The sequence below is a fragment of the Neophocaena asiaeorientalis genome, unplaced genomic scaffold, assembly GCF_003031525.2.
Source record: "Neophocaena asiaeorientalis asiaeorientalis breed wild unplaced genomic scaffold, Neophocaena_asiaeorientalis_V1.1 scaffold629, whole genome shotgun sequence".
NCBI lineage: Eukaryota > Metazoa > Chordata > Mammalia > Artiodactyla > Phocoenidae > Neophocaena > Neophocaena asiaeorientalis.
The window spans coordinates 1,346,914-1,362,454 of NW_020175468.1; the positions used below are offsets into that span (position 1 = coordinate 1,346,914).

General features: G+C 52.4%; 1 protein-coding gene across 2 annotated transcripts in view; it reads left to right on the plus strand.

Annotated features, from left to right (window-relative positions):
* KLK1 (kallikrein 1) overlaps nucleotides 1–1,813 on the plus strand; it is a 4,581-nt gene extending 2,768 nt beyond the window's left edge. The window contains exons 3-5 of one of the 2 annotated variants that reach the window (XM_024768527.1): nucleotides 473–759; nucleotides 906–1,042; nucleotides 1,610–1,813. In XM_024768527.1, coding sequence (XP_024624295.1) covers nucleotides 473–759; nucleotides 906–1,042; nucleotides 1,610–1,765 — 580 coding nt within the window. In that variant the 3' untranslated portion in view covers nucleotides 1,766–1,813. Of the gene's footprint in view, nucleotides 1–472; nucleotides 760–905; nucleotides 1,043–1,353 lie in introns of both variants that reach the window. The other variant, XM_024768528.1, reaches the window with a different exon arrangement.
* The last annotated feature ends 13,728 nt before the right edge of the window (nucleotides 1,814–15,541 follow it).

Sequence of the window (15,541 nt, forward strand, 5' to 3'; positions counted from 1 at the left end):
TCTCTCTCTCTCTCTCTCACCCCTTTGCCTCTTCTGCCTCTATTTCTCATTCTCTCTCCTTCCTTTCTCCTCTCTTCCTCATTTGGTCCGTTTCTCACTCTCCTGCCTCGTTCTGTCTTTTCCCTCCCTTCCTCTTTGTTTAGTCTGTTCTTCACGGCCTCTGTCTCTTCCTCCTCCTGTCTCCTATGTGCTCCCTCTATCTCACTGTCTCCCCTCCATCTTTCCCACCCTCTCTACTGTTCTAAGCTCTTCTTTTACTCCATTTCAGTCTGTCTGTGACATTGTCACATTCTTTCATCTATTTACTCGCAGTCTCTTTGTTTTCTGTGACTCTGTATCTTCCCTCGGTCTCTCTCTCTCTCTCCCTCTCTCCCCCCCTTCCTGTTTCTCTTTCTCATTTTGGACCCTTCCTCATGCCCTCCCTTTCTGCCTCCTCTCTCATTCTCATCGTCTCCACCCTCTCCTTCACCAGCAATTACCAGCTCTGGCTGGGTCGCCACAACCTGTTTGAGGACGAAGACACAGCCCAGTTTGCCCATGTCAGTAAGGACTTTCCACACCCCGATTTCAACCTGAGCCTCCTGAAGAACGACACCCTCCCCCCAGGGGAGGACTACAGCCATGACCTCATGCTGCTTCGCCTGGAGGGGCCCGTCCAGCTCACAGAGGATGTGCAGGTCCTGGAGCTGCCCACCAAGGAACCCCAACTGGAGAGCACCTGCTATGCCTCTGGCTGGGGCAGCATCAAACCAGATAAGTGTATGCCAGGGCCACACCGTGCCGCCTGGAGCCCGGGCACCTGGGTGTAAGGGAGGAGGGGGCTGGGGACCTGGACTCCGGAGTCTGGGGAAGGAGGGCTTAGGGGGTGGGGTCTGGCCACAGCCGTGTTTCTCCCTGGCCTGTAGTCATTTACCCAGATGATCTCCAGTGTGTGGACCTTACTGTCCTGTCCAATGAGGTGTGTGCCAGTGCCTACCCCGAGAAGGTGACAGAGTTCATGCTGTGTGCTGGACACCTGGAGGGCGGCAAGGACACCTGCGTGGTGAGCCAGCCTGTCCCCCGGAGTCTTGAAGTGCTGGGGGAGGGGACTCAGATTCTGGACTGGGGTTCAGAGCTAAGCAGGCATCTGTCTCCATAGCTTCCCAGCTGTAGCTCCCTGCCCCCTTTCCTTCCTGTATCCCCATCCCGGTATCCTGCGTATCTCCCTCCTGCACATAATAATAGTTCACCTGCTCCTCTAACACAAGCTTACTGTCCAGTCAGAGAAAGCTTCTCCGGAGAGGTGACATCTGACATGAGCCCTGAGGGTGGGAGTGTCCTATAGATGGGTCCTCCCCACTGATCTGTCTGCAGGAACCATCCTCCTGCTGGATCCAACCCCGGGGAAGAAACTGGACCCTGAGGTCCCATCCCCATTGGCAGGACTCGAGCCACTGTCCCCTCTGTTGGAATCCCCGCTGATGTTCTGGGAGTGGACTCTGGAGACAATTGTCTCTTTCCCCAGAGATGAGGAGTCGCTGTCTGGATCTGTGCACCCAGGTCCAAGTGCTGGAGCCCCCCAGGCCCAGCTAACCTCTCTCACACTCTCCCCCTCCCCCTTGTGCTGTAGGGTGACTCAGGGGGCCCGCTGATCTGCGAGGGTATGTTTCAGGGAATCACGTCATGGGGCCACATCCCGTGTGGTGCCCCCAATAAGCCCTCCGTCTACACCAAAGTGTTTTTGTATGTGGATTGGATCAAGAAGACCATGGCTGACAACCCCTGAATGCCCCCGCCCTGTCCCCGACCCCCAGTAAAATCGAATATGCATCAACTCCTGGTGTCATTTGGCCTTCCAGACGCTAGACACCTGGGAACTCGGGACCCATCCGGCCCAGACTAGAGCCTCCCCAGCCCTCCCCGTCTCTCTCGGCGGGAGACGTGCAGTTATGATCAGAGGGGAAAGGAAGGATCAGAGGCAGGTGTGGACAAAGAGGCAGAGAAAGGATCAGACCCCAAAGGACAAGGGAAGAACTCTGAGCCTCACTCTGCCCTGGGGTAGAGCACGAAACGGAGGCTCGGACTCTGAGAGATAGGGCCCACGTTTTATTGTGGCAGGGAAGCCAGGAAGGGGCGGGGGGTATAATTGCAAGCCACACCTCCCTGGGGAGGGGTCTGTTCCGCCGAGGAGCGTGGCTACATCAAAGGCTAGGCAGTGTCGTGTCGGCCCGGGTCAAGACTGGACATCCTGGGGCGGTGCTGGCCCTCGGAGAGGTGGGAATTCCTATGATGAAGTGCGGCTTCGGGCCGCGGCCAGCGAGGGCTGGACACCTGGGGGCGGGGCCTAGCTAGGCTCGGGGGCGGGGCCACACCAACAGGCCACACAGCACAGGCGGAGTGCGGAACTGGAGGGGGAGGTGTTGGACCTCCGGGGTGGGGGCAGGGTGAGGACTGAGCGGGAACCGAGCCGCAAAAGGAGGGCCCTGGCTCGAGGGGTGGGGTTTTTGTCACCTGTTCTCGGAGGGTTCTTAGGGAGTGGGACCTTCAGGGAAGTCTAGTCTCGGGCGCGTGGCCAAGATGAGCTGGGTGGGCCCGGCACCTGGCGGCGGTGAGGCGTCAGTGTCCTGAGAAGCTCGGGAGCAATTGCTTAGAGAGGCTTAGACGGGGGTTCTTGGGGAGGAAGTGAACTGGGCTCTTCCTCGGTGCTCTTGGAGTCTGGGTCTGACCGCTGCTGTTCGGACATGGACTTCTGGGCGCTCTGCTGCGAGACGCACCGGCGGTGGCTCAGCCGCTGCTCCGTGGAGGGCCCCCTTTTGCCCCACATGCTCACGTAGTTTAAGTAGCTCAGGGCTCCTGGGGGGGGGGGCCAGATGGGCTGGTGGACTCCGAACCCCGCCCTAGGCCCCGCCCTGTCCCTCGAGGCTGACCTCCCCGGGGGTCCGCCCCAATCTGGCCAGAAGCCCTGCCTGGTATTCTCCCCGGGTTCCGCCCCCTGCCCTGCCGAGACCCCAACCCCTTCCTCCCGAGGCCCTGCCCTCACCGGCCCCCAGCGTCACGGCGCCGGCGCCCCAGCACAGGTAGGTGGTCACCAGGTAGGATACCTGTGGCCTCGGTTGGAGCGTCTCGCAGTTGGCTACAAAGAGCGTCAGGCTGAGGACAACCAGGAGCCCTGCACTGGGGGTGGGGCCAGAGATGGACACGAGGCTGGACAGGGACCCCGAGGCCCCCAGAAAGAGAAAAGAGACACATCCTCTCCCACCCTCCGTGACAAGGGCGCGCGCGCGCAAACACACACACAAGACAGAAAGATACCAGGAGGGGGTGGAAAGAAAGAGTGGGAACCAGGAAGAGAGTGAGAGGCCCAGCACCCTCACCCCGACTGAGAAGGATATAGAACTGAGAAACACACAGGGAGGGTGGGACGGAGAGCCCAAGAGGCATTCAAAGACAGAGACCCAGCAGGACAGAAACTCTGAGACACACAAAGCCAGAAAGAGAGCCCCGGGGAGAGATGCTGAGGTAGGGAGGGCACCCCTTCCCCCAGGGAAACACTTACCGATGCAAAAGCTGAGGGAACTGAAGATGAGGTCCGCCTTGTTAAGGCGGCGGAACACTGGCCAGAAGGAGAAGCCCATGGCCAGGAGGAGGACCAGACACAGGGTCAGGGCCAGGATCATGAAGCCCATGCTCATGTGGATGAGAACTGGAAGGAGAGGGGGAAGTGCCCAGGGTCATCCTCCCAACTCATCCCCACTCACAGCCCTGAGCAACATCCCCAACAAACATCCCCAAACTTTAGCTATAGACATCCTCGAAATCACCCCCACTGCCCTCGCCAAAGTCACCTCCTTGAAACCCCAAAATGACTCCCACTCTCACAAAGTCCACCCCGCGTACCCATAAAGTTAACCCAAAGTCTTTAAAAACCCACTTTCTTTAAAAATTGTGAATCACTATGTTGTACACCTGAAACTTAGTCAACTATATGTCAATTCTTAAAAAAGTCATCCCCACTTGCACCCTCAAAGTTGTGCCAAATCACCCTCTCTTACCCCAAAGTCAATCCTAGACACTCTCATGATCAACTCCACACATACCTCCAAGGTCACCCCACAGATGGCCCTTGAGTCACCCCCACTCACATCCTCAAGTTCACCCCACAGAATCATCTCTATTATTTCTAGAGTCATCCCCACAGTCACCCCTAAAGTTATTCATACTCCCAGACGATGTCCCACAGCAAATTACATTAATAACCTTCCGTACCAATCCCAGGCACTCCCAATAGCACTCTTAGTCACTTAATCACCTCTAAAGTCACGCTACTTCTCTCCCACTCTTACCCCAAGTCTCCCTAATGACCCCACTCACACCCCCAGACCTCCCCAGGTATCTCAATGTCACCCCCATTCACACCCTAGAGCCCCTCACAGACATTCTCCAAATCACCCTCCTGACATCCCCCAGAGCACACACACAGATGTACACACAAGAAAATTTCCAAATACTCTAAAACCAAAGTACCTAAAAGACGTAATCACACTCGGTTTAAAATTGATATTTATCCAATTTGCATTTCAGTACGACAAGAGTTTCGGCTCCTTCTGAGAATTACGCTTCTCCCTTTTAGCCCTTTCCTACTTTGCCTACTTTTGAGCAGTGCAAGACTATTTCAGCCGGATGAGCTAAGACTCCATTTGCTTTGTTTCTGGCAAACTGCACATATTACAAAATAGCAATAGTGCTCTCAGGATCAATCACATAATCCTGGTTGAGAGTTTTTCATGACATACCCTGCCCCCTGGGGCCACAGAGGTAGTCATGTGACTCTGGCTGAGCCAATCACAGTGCCCCATGACCCAGACAGTGGTGATTGGCTCAAACATGGGCACATGACCAAAGCCAACCAATCAAGCTCTTCCCGGGGACTTTTTCTAACTGAAGCTGTCAGGGACCAGCTCTTTCTTCCCTGATCAAGAGGATTATGAGCTTGGAGCTGCCTGAGCCTCGGACCCAAGCTCCTAGATGACAGGAGAACTGAGAGAGTAAAACTAAGAAGAAAAAGCAGACAAGAGGAGGAGAGAGAGAGAGTTGAGGTGACACTCAAGTCCCTGGCTCTTGTCATCGCAGAGACAAGCCCACTCTGTAGTTTGGTCAGAAGGGACGGCCATTTGCAGCTTACCTCCGCACCATGCATTTCGCCTTCCTGCCGTTCCTCACTTGGAGTCCCAGTTAAAATCCAGTCAGTACGTTGCATCGCTCTAGTCACCACGCTTGGTTTGGGGGTAGGTACCTTGTGAGCCAGTCACACAGGACTTTTGCAGGAAATTTCTGCACTCTTTTTTCCTGCCAGACCTGAGGTCTGAGTTGTTAGCAGTTCTGCCAGTCATTCTTCTGTCTGCTTTCAGGTTCATTCCCCACCCTTCTCTGTTCTACATTACAAGGACTACATTTCCCAGCCTCCTTTGCTCACTGACTTATCTCTGTTTGGCTCATGGGAGGCACTGGCAAAAGACTGGCTCGAGGGGGATGGGACAAGCCTGGGTATTTATCCTCCTCTCTCTCTGCCTCAGTTGGTGTCTTCAGCCATCGATGCATTTCTTCTGTGATTGTAGCCACCTCTAAGCAAATCTCAGCATGAGTCTATGCCTTCCAGATGGCTCCAACTTCCAGGCTCCAGTAATACCACTTCTTCCCTTTGTTCTTCTGGCGTAGGGGCCTGGCAGCTTCCTGAGTTGCTAATCCCTGATTTGCCTCACCATTCCTACTCGGCTTCTCAGCTCTTCTATTACCCATGAAACCAATTCCCTATATTTACTTCCCTCTGAAGCACCTAGATTGATTGTTTTTTCCTGACTGGATCCTGCCTTGCCACTACATGGAGCCTTGAGAATGAAGCCCGCTCAAGTAAGTAACCAAGAAACAGACAGACAGGAACGTCTGATGCGGTCACTTGGACCGCTGAACGCAGCCATATCTGAAAGCGTTTCTACCCCCATACTTTTTCACTTAGGTGAGCCTGTAAATTCGTTCACTCAGGCTAGTTCAAGTTAGAGTTTCTACCACCTGTGATCCAAAGACTTATGACTAATTCAGGTCCCTTCTGTAGGCTCCTGGCAAGGAGCACAGGATTCAGTACTGCCTGAATACCACCCGCCAACATCACAGTCAAACCCTAAAACACACACACACACACACACACACACACACACACACACACACACACACACACACACACACACACACACACACACACACACAACCATCATTGAATGTTCGGCAAAGGTGGAGAATTTAGACTACATAAAAATCCTAAATTTCTGCACCTAAAAAATAATTAAAACCTTCACAACCTATTTGTTATTTCTTATGCCAACCACAAAGCTTTGTATATTCTTAGCATTCAGTACATGGTGATTTACCTTTAAAACAGAACTGTAATACTGCCATGTGTGCTTTTTAAATGATATATAAATAAATACATACCTACATGTGTGTGTGTATGTATATATATTCTGATGTGTATATAACCATAGCCATTTTCTCATATATGCAGAGAATATGACCAGCAGAACACACAAGGGCTTAAAATGGCTTAGTGACATCGGTTGCCCCCAGGAAGGGCAACTGGGAGGGACGGGGGACAAAAATGAGAGGGAGACGTTTGCGTTTTTTAAAATGTTGAACCACGTAAATATATTACCTGTTCAAATAAAATAAAAGTCATTTAAATTTTAAAATAAGGAAAAAGTTTTAAATCACACAGAGGGATTCCCTGGCGGTCCAGTGCTTAGGACTCTGCGCTTTCACCGCCAAGGGCCCAGGGTTCAATCCCTGGTGGCGGAACTAAGATCCCAAAAGCCGCGTGGTGCAGCCAAAAAGTAAAATAAAATAAAATAAAGTAAAGTAAAATCAAATAAAATCACACAGAGTTAACATTTTAGAACAAATGAGGAACGTAATGAATATTCACCATTCTTTTTTTGTCTTCCCAGCACCTTTGAACGCCAGTCCTATGTTTGGGGAATTTCCCAAGGTTTGTATCCACACTTCCCAGCAAGGAAACCAGCCTCTTACTGCTAGGACCTCAGCATGCGACCAGGTTCCACCAATAAAATAGAGCCACGCTAAACTTGGAATCAGCAGCCGGGAGAAATAGTCGTGAAATCTATTCTAGTCGGGGCGGCTGCAACTACCTCCAGGGTCCTGGGACAGCAGAGAAAGAGGTTCCCCAGTGGAGTCCAGGCCTGGAGAGACTGGGTTCCACACGTCAAGCTCCGGTGTGTGTGACCAGTCAGCCAGTCCTGATCACTCAGTCCCTGGAGCCCAGTTCCCCGGCCTCGCAGAGAGTCTATAAGCTCCGCAGTACCCTGTGTAAATCTATTTTCTGCTTAAACCGGCTTGAATTGGCTTCTGCTGCTTGTCATGAGGATCCTGACTTCCATATGGGGAGCGTATATCAAAGCCTTACAGAATTTCATCAGCCCTTTTGAAGCACTGCTATTCTGCTCTTGGGAATATATCCCCCAAGAGGAATCGTGCCCAGAGAAAGTACTGTGAATAGAGGGGGAAATTGTGCCCAGTTGCTTTTGCCCACCCAGCATCCAGTCCCATTCTTCTGGCGAGAGCAACTTGATATTGTTCGGAGGAACTCCCTGCCCACCCTCTGTCCTTGGGATTCTGACAGAAATGACCCCCTCCGTTGACTCTTTAAGAAAAGCATGTGATTCAGACCCAGGCAAACACAGCATGACATCCTCCTGACCACAGCTAATGATTCGGGGAGGAGTGACAAATCCCAGGGTAGTTAATCTGATCCCATCGGAGCTAATCCTGAGACCTCTGTGTGAGGGCCACAGAAGAAAACTTATTCTCTTTTCTTCATCGTTGCTTACAAGAAAAAAATGGGACCCGGGAGCTGCTGAGAGCCCCACTGCCACTGTATGAGCACAGCTTGCCTGAGGGCCCAACACAAAAGAATCCTTCAAGGAGAGATGGCAAGAGACAGATACCTTTTGAGCACCTGGATCCCAAAGCAGGGACAATTTATGCCTGCAGACTTTTCCATAACTTGAAACCAGCTTGAGTTTGAGAGGTATGAGAGAAAGAGATACTCAAAATAAATAAACAAGATTAATACCACACAATGTTCTGGAAGTTTTATGAGCACTTATTTGAGATCTGAAATGAAGGTAGGTACACTGGCTGGTGGGGTGGCGGATCCTTATAATAATAAGAAGAAGAAATCTGGGTGTAGCACTTACTATGTGCCAGGCACTCTTCTAATTCCTTTACGTGTTTTAACTCACGTATTCCTCAAACAGCCCATGAATTGGTACTACTATCACTGACATTATAGAAATGAGGAGACTGGGGCACACAGCGGTGAAGGAATATGCCCAAGGTCACCCAGCTACCACGTGTCTGAGCCAGGATTCAATCCCGGAGCTCTGGCTCCAGGGCCTGGGCTGCCTCTGTGGCAATGCTCAAAAGCGCTGGAAACGCGGAGACCTACAAGGAGGCAAAATGTTTCTGGAGGAGCTGGAAGGCTCTTGTTATCTTAAAAAAAAAAAACCCACCATTTTCAAAAGAGTGAGAGAGAGAATGATGGTGTCTAGCTATCTAGTCATGAGGTAGATTGGGTTTTGGCCAAGTGTAACGCCCATCTTCCCATGAGCAATGACAGTCCTGTTTCCTCATAAGCCCACATATAACTCCAGGAAGCTCCCTCCTAAGGCCTTCAGAGAATCTCCAGAGACCCTCTCAAGAATTCTAAAGATCCCCCCCCAACCAAGAACACCCAAAGAGACTCCCCCAGAGATTCTCTCCCCTGATCATCTCCAGAGACCACTCCGCCCCCAGAGCATCCCAAAGCCTGCCCAGACTCCTACTGACCGGTGACTTGGCCCAGGCTGGCGCACTTGTGCTTCCCGCAGCTGGTCCAGAGGCCCAGGTAGCCAGTGTAGGAGCCCTGCAGGTAGACCATACGCCCATCCAACACGCTGAGCAGCATCAGGGTCGCCAGGATGTTGAAGACAAGACACCAGCCCCGCAGGACAAACTTGCGGTCCTCCTCCCAGGAAGAGGCTTGATCCGCTGGGAAAGAATAGAGTTCTGGAGGCCTGGCTCTGCCTGCATCACTCTGTTGCATCCTAGTCTCCATCTTCGAACACAGCCACGTCTCCACCCCCACCCTAACCTTGCCTTTTACCCCGTTCTCAATCCCCTTCCCCCCACAGCCATCTTCCCATCCCCACCCAAATCGCAATCCCAATTTCATCCCCATCTCTGTTTCCTGTCCCATCCCAGCACCATCCACAGCCCCGTGCCATCCCCAATATTCTCCCTGTCCTAAACCCTGAACACAACTCCATTCCCATCTCTAACCCTAGTGCACATCTCCTCTCCCACTCACTACCCATCCTAAACCCAAACCAACCTGTTTTGTCTCCAACCTCATCCTCTGCTCCCTATTCCGCCAAGCCCAGCTCCATCTCCACTCTCAACATCATCCCCTTATCTCCATCCCTGTCACATATCCCAACCCAGGACACAGACAACTGTGACACAGGTTCCAAAGTGCGTTCACGAGGCCAAGACCCATGGTGCCAAAAGAGTGAACACGGGTGGTGCACCCGACATTCACCAAGGGCTGTGATCTGCCAACCTTCCAGCTGGCAGGGACCCTGACCCCGCACTGCTCACTTACCTCCAGCTACGCTGGACTTCACAGGGCCCCTCCCACACACCAGGAGACTACCTTGGGGCCTCTACACCCTGAGTTCATGCTCTGATTCATGTTTCTCCCTCTACCTCTCTGACCCAGCCATAACCCCTTCTTGACCCAGTCCTGACCCCACCAAGACCCTACACTGAGCCCACCCTGACCCAGCCCAAGCCCCCATATCTCTCACACAGGGCTAGGGTGGAATATGAGTCCATGGCCAACCTCCTGGAACCCCTCCAACTGTCATGGAACCTGCCCCCTGCCCCCAGGCCAGGCCAGACTGAAGCCCTGAGGACTGCCTTAGGACAGCAGGAGAGACCAAGAAACACAGAAGAGGGGACAGAGAGATTCAAACCCCAAGGGACAGAGCCTGAGCCCCGGAGAGACCAATGGACTTCCAGGTGGCCATGGAAATGCCTGGAAAGAGGGGATGAGGCAGTTGGCAGGTTGTTGAGTGCATCTGGGGACTGGCCTTGTCCCTCATCTCCACATGGCCCAGAGGTCCCAATCTGGCCAGCAGAGCTCTCAGCCAGAGTCCCTTCCAGTAGCTCCCAGCAACACCCAAGGCGAGACCCAAGACCCTCCGTCAACTACCTTCAGGCCCCGGATCAGTCCCCAAGACTCTCAGCCCAATGTTCAGGGTCGCCGGGTCAGTATCCAAGACACACCATCCATTACCTACAGTCGCTGTTTCCATACCCGAGGTGTCCCACCAGTTTTCCAAACTCGCTGCTTCAGTAACCAAAACCCTTCATTAACTGCTCGCACCCCCCTGACCAAAGTAAAATCAGTTACCTACAATAGTCAAATTAGTATCCAGCCAACGACCCAGAGTTTCCACTCAAGTCTTCAAAGATCCAAGTCACCAAACCGGGCCAGAGTCGATGTCCCCCCATCAATTACTCACAGCCCCGAGGCCAGTGTCAAAAGCATCGAATCAATTATCTGGACCTCCCAGGAGAGTATCAAAGACACTTTGGACGGCTCCCAAATCAACCAACATCCTCCAGAAAGCAGCATTCACAGCTTACCATCAGGCAGCTCCATTGAGAGCAGTCCTGGCAGGTAAGAGGCAGGAGTCCACGGGGTAGGCCAGATTTGGGGCCAGAATCCTGGGGGAGGGGCAACAGGCAAAAGTTAGGGACCAGAAGCACGGTCAGTATATGAGGCTAGAGGTTGGACTTAGGCGTGGCAGGGCTTGAAAGCTGGACCTGAAGGCTGGCCCTGGGTGGGGCTCGGCATAGAGGCTGGACCTATGATTCAACCTAGAGACTGCATCTGGGGGTGGCAGGGCCTGGAAGCTAGATCTGGAAGCCGGGGAGCCTAGAGGCTGTATCTGGGTGAGTGTGTCCTAGAGGTAGGACCTGGCGGATACAGGGAATGGAGCATGGACATAGGGAAGATAGAGTCTGAAAGTTAGACTGGGTGGGACTCTGACAGTTGGACCTGGGCTGGCTGGCTGGACTCGGTGCTGACCCTGGTGGTGGGCAATCTGCTGCAGGTCTCTGGAGACGCGTAGACTCAGCCATTTCCAGCTGCCCATGGGCTGGCGGTTGCTGCATGAGGCCAAGAAGATCAGTCGCCAGATGAGCCTGGGGCTGAGCCTGGCCGGCTTGGTCATCGTCGGCCTCATCTGTCTGGGCCAGCCCTGGATCCACTTCCAGGTGCCACTGGCGCCCCCTGGGGACCCTGCTGGCTCCCAGACCATCCCCATCGATACCGTCTTCTTCGTGCGGTGCTCTGACGTCTCCTGCCTGCCTGAGTATGACCAGAATGCTTGTAAGGCCTGCCTTATACTCACCATTCCTGGGACTCCTCTTTCCTCTTTGTTCCAGAGACCCCTTTCTGCCTCCCCTGGGTTGGTCCTCCCTTCTCCCCGGAAGGGTCCTCGCTGCCTCAGGACCAGCCCCACTGCCCTATGCTCGTTCTCACCCACATGCGAGCCGTCCTCACAACCTTAGCATCTTATTCACTACCCTGAGGCTTTTTCACCCCGAGGAATCTGTCCTCATCACATCAAGTTGGTTTCTCAACGCCCACCCCACTTGTCACTGCCCACCCCAACAACCTGTCCTTACTGACCTGGGGGATGTACCCTCAATGCCAAAGGCATCTGCCTCAAGATCCCTTCTCTAGAGCCCAGTTTCAATTTTCTTAAAAGGGGGATGAAGAGTGTTCGAGGGAGAGGGCTTAAGGATACTCCCAGACTCCCCGGAGACCCTCTCCCCCGTGCTCGGGGCCTGAGGGCCCATCTTGGCGTTCCTGATTCTCTTCCTTCCCCAGATTTGTTGGACTTGGCCTGGGCCTTCCTCCTCATTGCCAGCATTGCCAGCTTCGTCCTCTGCGTCATCCTCATAAACATCATCTTCTCCACCAGTTCCAACATGCCCATGCTGGACCTCTCCAATGTCGTCACGAGTCTCCTCACAGGCACGGCACTGAGATCCTTCCCTGAGGAACCAAGTCAAGGAGTACCTCGATCCCATCCCCATCCTGACCTTCATCCCCAAGCCCAAGCCTATCTCCCTCCAAGTCTCCAAACCATCCCAGTAAAAAAGATCAACTTCCAATCCAGCCCCATCTCCAGCCCCAATACCAGCCTCCACTTCACCTCCCATCTCCATCATCAACAAATCTCAAACTCATTCACATTCCCTCCTGTGATGTCCATCTCCATCCCCACCCCCATTCCAATTTTATCTTCTTTCCGATCTCCAAACCATCCCCATTACCATCTCCAACCCCTTTACAAACCTCAACACCCAACTCCACACCTGACCCTCCTCGAGACTCATTCCAAATGCAACCCACCCCTATCGACTATGAATCTCAACCTCAGACTCAACCCCAATCCATCTCTGATCCCATCTTCTTCTTAATCCCCAACCTCAACCGCAACCACATCCTTAACCCCTGCGGATCTCACTCTCAAACTCAACCCAGCGCATTCCCAACCGCATCTTCTTACCCATCTCCAATCCATCCTCATCCCCAACCACGACCCATGCCCATCCCCTAAACTCGTGCCTCAACCTTAATGTCCATCACTCAGACTCCGACTACCCAACACTCAACCCCATGTTCAGTTCTAACCCCATCCCACATCCTATCTCACCACCAGCACCAGCTCTGTGATTTTGTTCAAGCTACTTAATGTTTCTGAGCCACAGTTTTCTCATCTGTAGGATGGGGATAATAAAATTTCCTACCAAGTGAGAGGTAGTGAGGATTGAGTTAGAAAATGTCAGTACGTGATGGTAGCTATTTAACTCTGCACACATCCTTACCTTGATAGTACTCCCACTCCCTTCCAAATAACTTAAAAAACGATAGTCTAGTTTCTCATTTGCATGCCAAATTACACTTTTTAGAAAAAGGGAGGCAATTTAATTTGGAAATGCAGGATATTGTGTTCCTGTCTCTTGTAATAATTGTTCACAACTTTCAGTTGCATCAGAAGAACTTTCTTGGGCTTCCCTGGTGGCACAGTGGTTGAGAGTCCGCCTGCCGATGCAGGGGACGCGGGTTCGGTCCCCGGTCCGGGAAGATCCCACATGCCGCGGAGCGGCTGGGCCCGTGAGCCATGGCCGCTGAGCCTGCGCGTCCGGAGCCTGTGCTCCGCAACGGGAGAGGCCACAGCAGTGAGAGGCCCGCATACCGCAAAAAAAAAAAAAAAAAAAAAAAAAAAAAGAACATTCTTGGAGCGTGATAGTAAGTCCAAGAAGAGAGAACACTCAACTTCCTGTTTTCTTGTTAGTAAATTGTATTTATCCAGTTTGTCTTGTAAATCTTCCCAATTGTTTAAACATAAGGTACAAAGTGTAGAAAACACCCCTGTTATATGTCATCTAAAATAGGACATTTTTTCTATAAGAAAATCATTTCTGGGACTTCCCCGGCAGTCCAGTGGTTAAGACTCCATGCTTCCAGGGCAAGGGGCACGGGTTCGATCCCTGGTCGAGGAACTAAGATCCCGCATGCCGCGTGGCATGGCCAAAAGAAAAAGAAACATTTCTGCCCCCCCCCCCCCCTTTTAATGAAATGGAAAACACCTCCTATATTATTTTTCAATTACAAAGAAAAAATTACCCAGTACTCCATTACCTGAGAGGGGAAAAAACGAGTCTTTTCCTTTTCACAAATTATCTTTAATTCATGTTATTTCAAAATAAAATTAAAATATCCAGAATGACTAAGCTTCTTGCCACTGCTTCAGAAGCCCAAAATTAAAGACCCAATATAGTGATGATGATCTCAATTTTTGTGGCTGCACTGCACGGCATGCACGATCTTATTTCCCCGACCAGGGATGGAAACTGTGCCCCCTGCAGTGGAAGCACGGAGCCCTAACCACTGGACCAGCAGGGAATTCCCAATAATCTCAATTCTTGAGGACACACTGTGTGCCAGGGAACGTGCCAATCTCAATAACTCCTCAAGACAGCCCAAGGAGATGGGTTCTACGATTATGCCCACTTTACAGATGAGGGAAATGAGGCTCAGAGAGATGGAGTGACTGCCCTAAGGTGGGATAAAGAGGCTGCCCTAAGGTGGGATACAGAAACGCGACAAGAGTTCCAGTCTGTTAGCTCCAAAGCCTGTGGTTTTATTTTTTATTTATTTTATTTATTTATTTTTTTGCGGTACGCGGGCCTCTCAGTGTTGTGGCCTCTCCCGTTGCGAAGCACAGGCTCCAGACGCGCAGGCTCAGCGGCCATGGCTCACGGGCCCAGCCGCTCCGCGGCATGTGGGATCTTCCCAGACCGGGGCACGAACCCGTGTCCCCTGCATCGGCAGGCGGACTCTCAACCACTGCGCCACCAGGGAAGCCCAAAAGCCTGTGGTTTTAGACATCAACATTGCCTGGTTAAACACCAAGTCTTGCCCTCCCAATCTCCTCCACCAAGACATTGTCAGGAGCCTGTTTTCCTGCCTGTGAGCAGAGGTTCATGGAGGTAAAAGCAAGTGGGAAAGTAAGGAACAAGACCCTGGCAGCCACACAACTATGGGCAGGGGTCCTCACACCCCTGATGCCCGGCCTCCTAACACCTGTACTCATACAGGAGCCAGCATGATATTGGGTATCCTCTTCTACCTGATGCAGGCCCATGAGTTCCTGCAAGAAGGCATGACCTACAAGCTGGGGTGCAGCTTCTACCTGGCATGGATCGGCGTCTTCCTCTTCCTGATAACTGGTCTGGGCTGGGGTGGGGTTGGGTTTGGGGTTTGGGCATGCGTTCAAGGATGCAGATGGGGACAGGGTGGGATAGGGTTTGGGATGGGAAGGGGACTGTGGACTGGGAGGACTGGGTTGAGTAGGGAGATGGGACTGGGGATAGGCCTAGGGCTGGATGTAGGGGCGGGGTCGGGTTTGAATTTGGGAATGGGTTGGGGACAGTGTAGAGAGTGGTGCTGGGTTTGGGGACAGTTTAGGGGCTGGGGCTGAGTTTGGGTTTAGACATGCATTTGGGGACATGACAGGAGGTATAGCTGGGCTTGGAGAAAGGACTGGGGTCAGGCTGGGGCTGGTGAACTCTGCGCCTCACCCCCTTTGCTCTCTTCCTTCCTGCAGGTTTCTTTTCCTATCTGAACTACATGAATTTCTGGTCTCTCCTGGCGATCCAGGCCATCTGGACTTAAGACATGAGAATGTCCCCACCTCAGGCCTGCTCCCACGGCTCCCTGCCAAGCACCTGACAACCCTGCTCTCTAGCCCCCTCAGTCCCCTCTGAAACACCCCCCCAACTCAGATTAATAATCTGTATTTTCAAATAATCCGCGTTTTTCACCCAGAACATTCTTTTAAGTTCAGTACCTTATAAGTGTTCCCTGGAA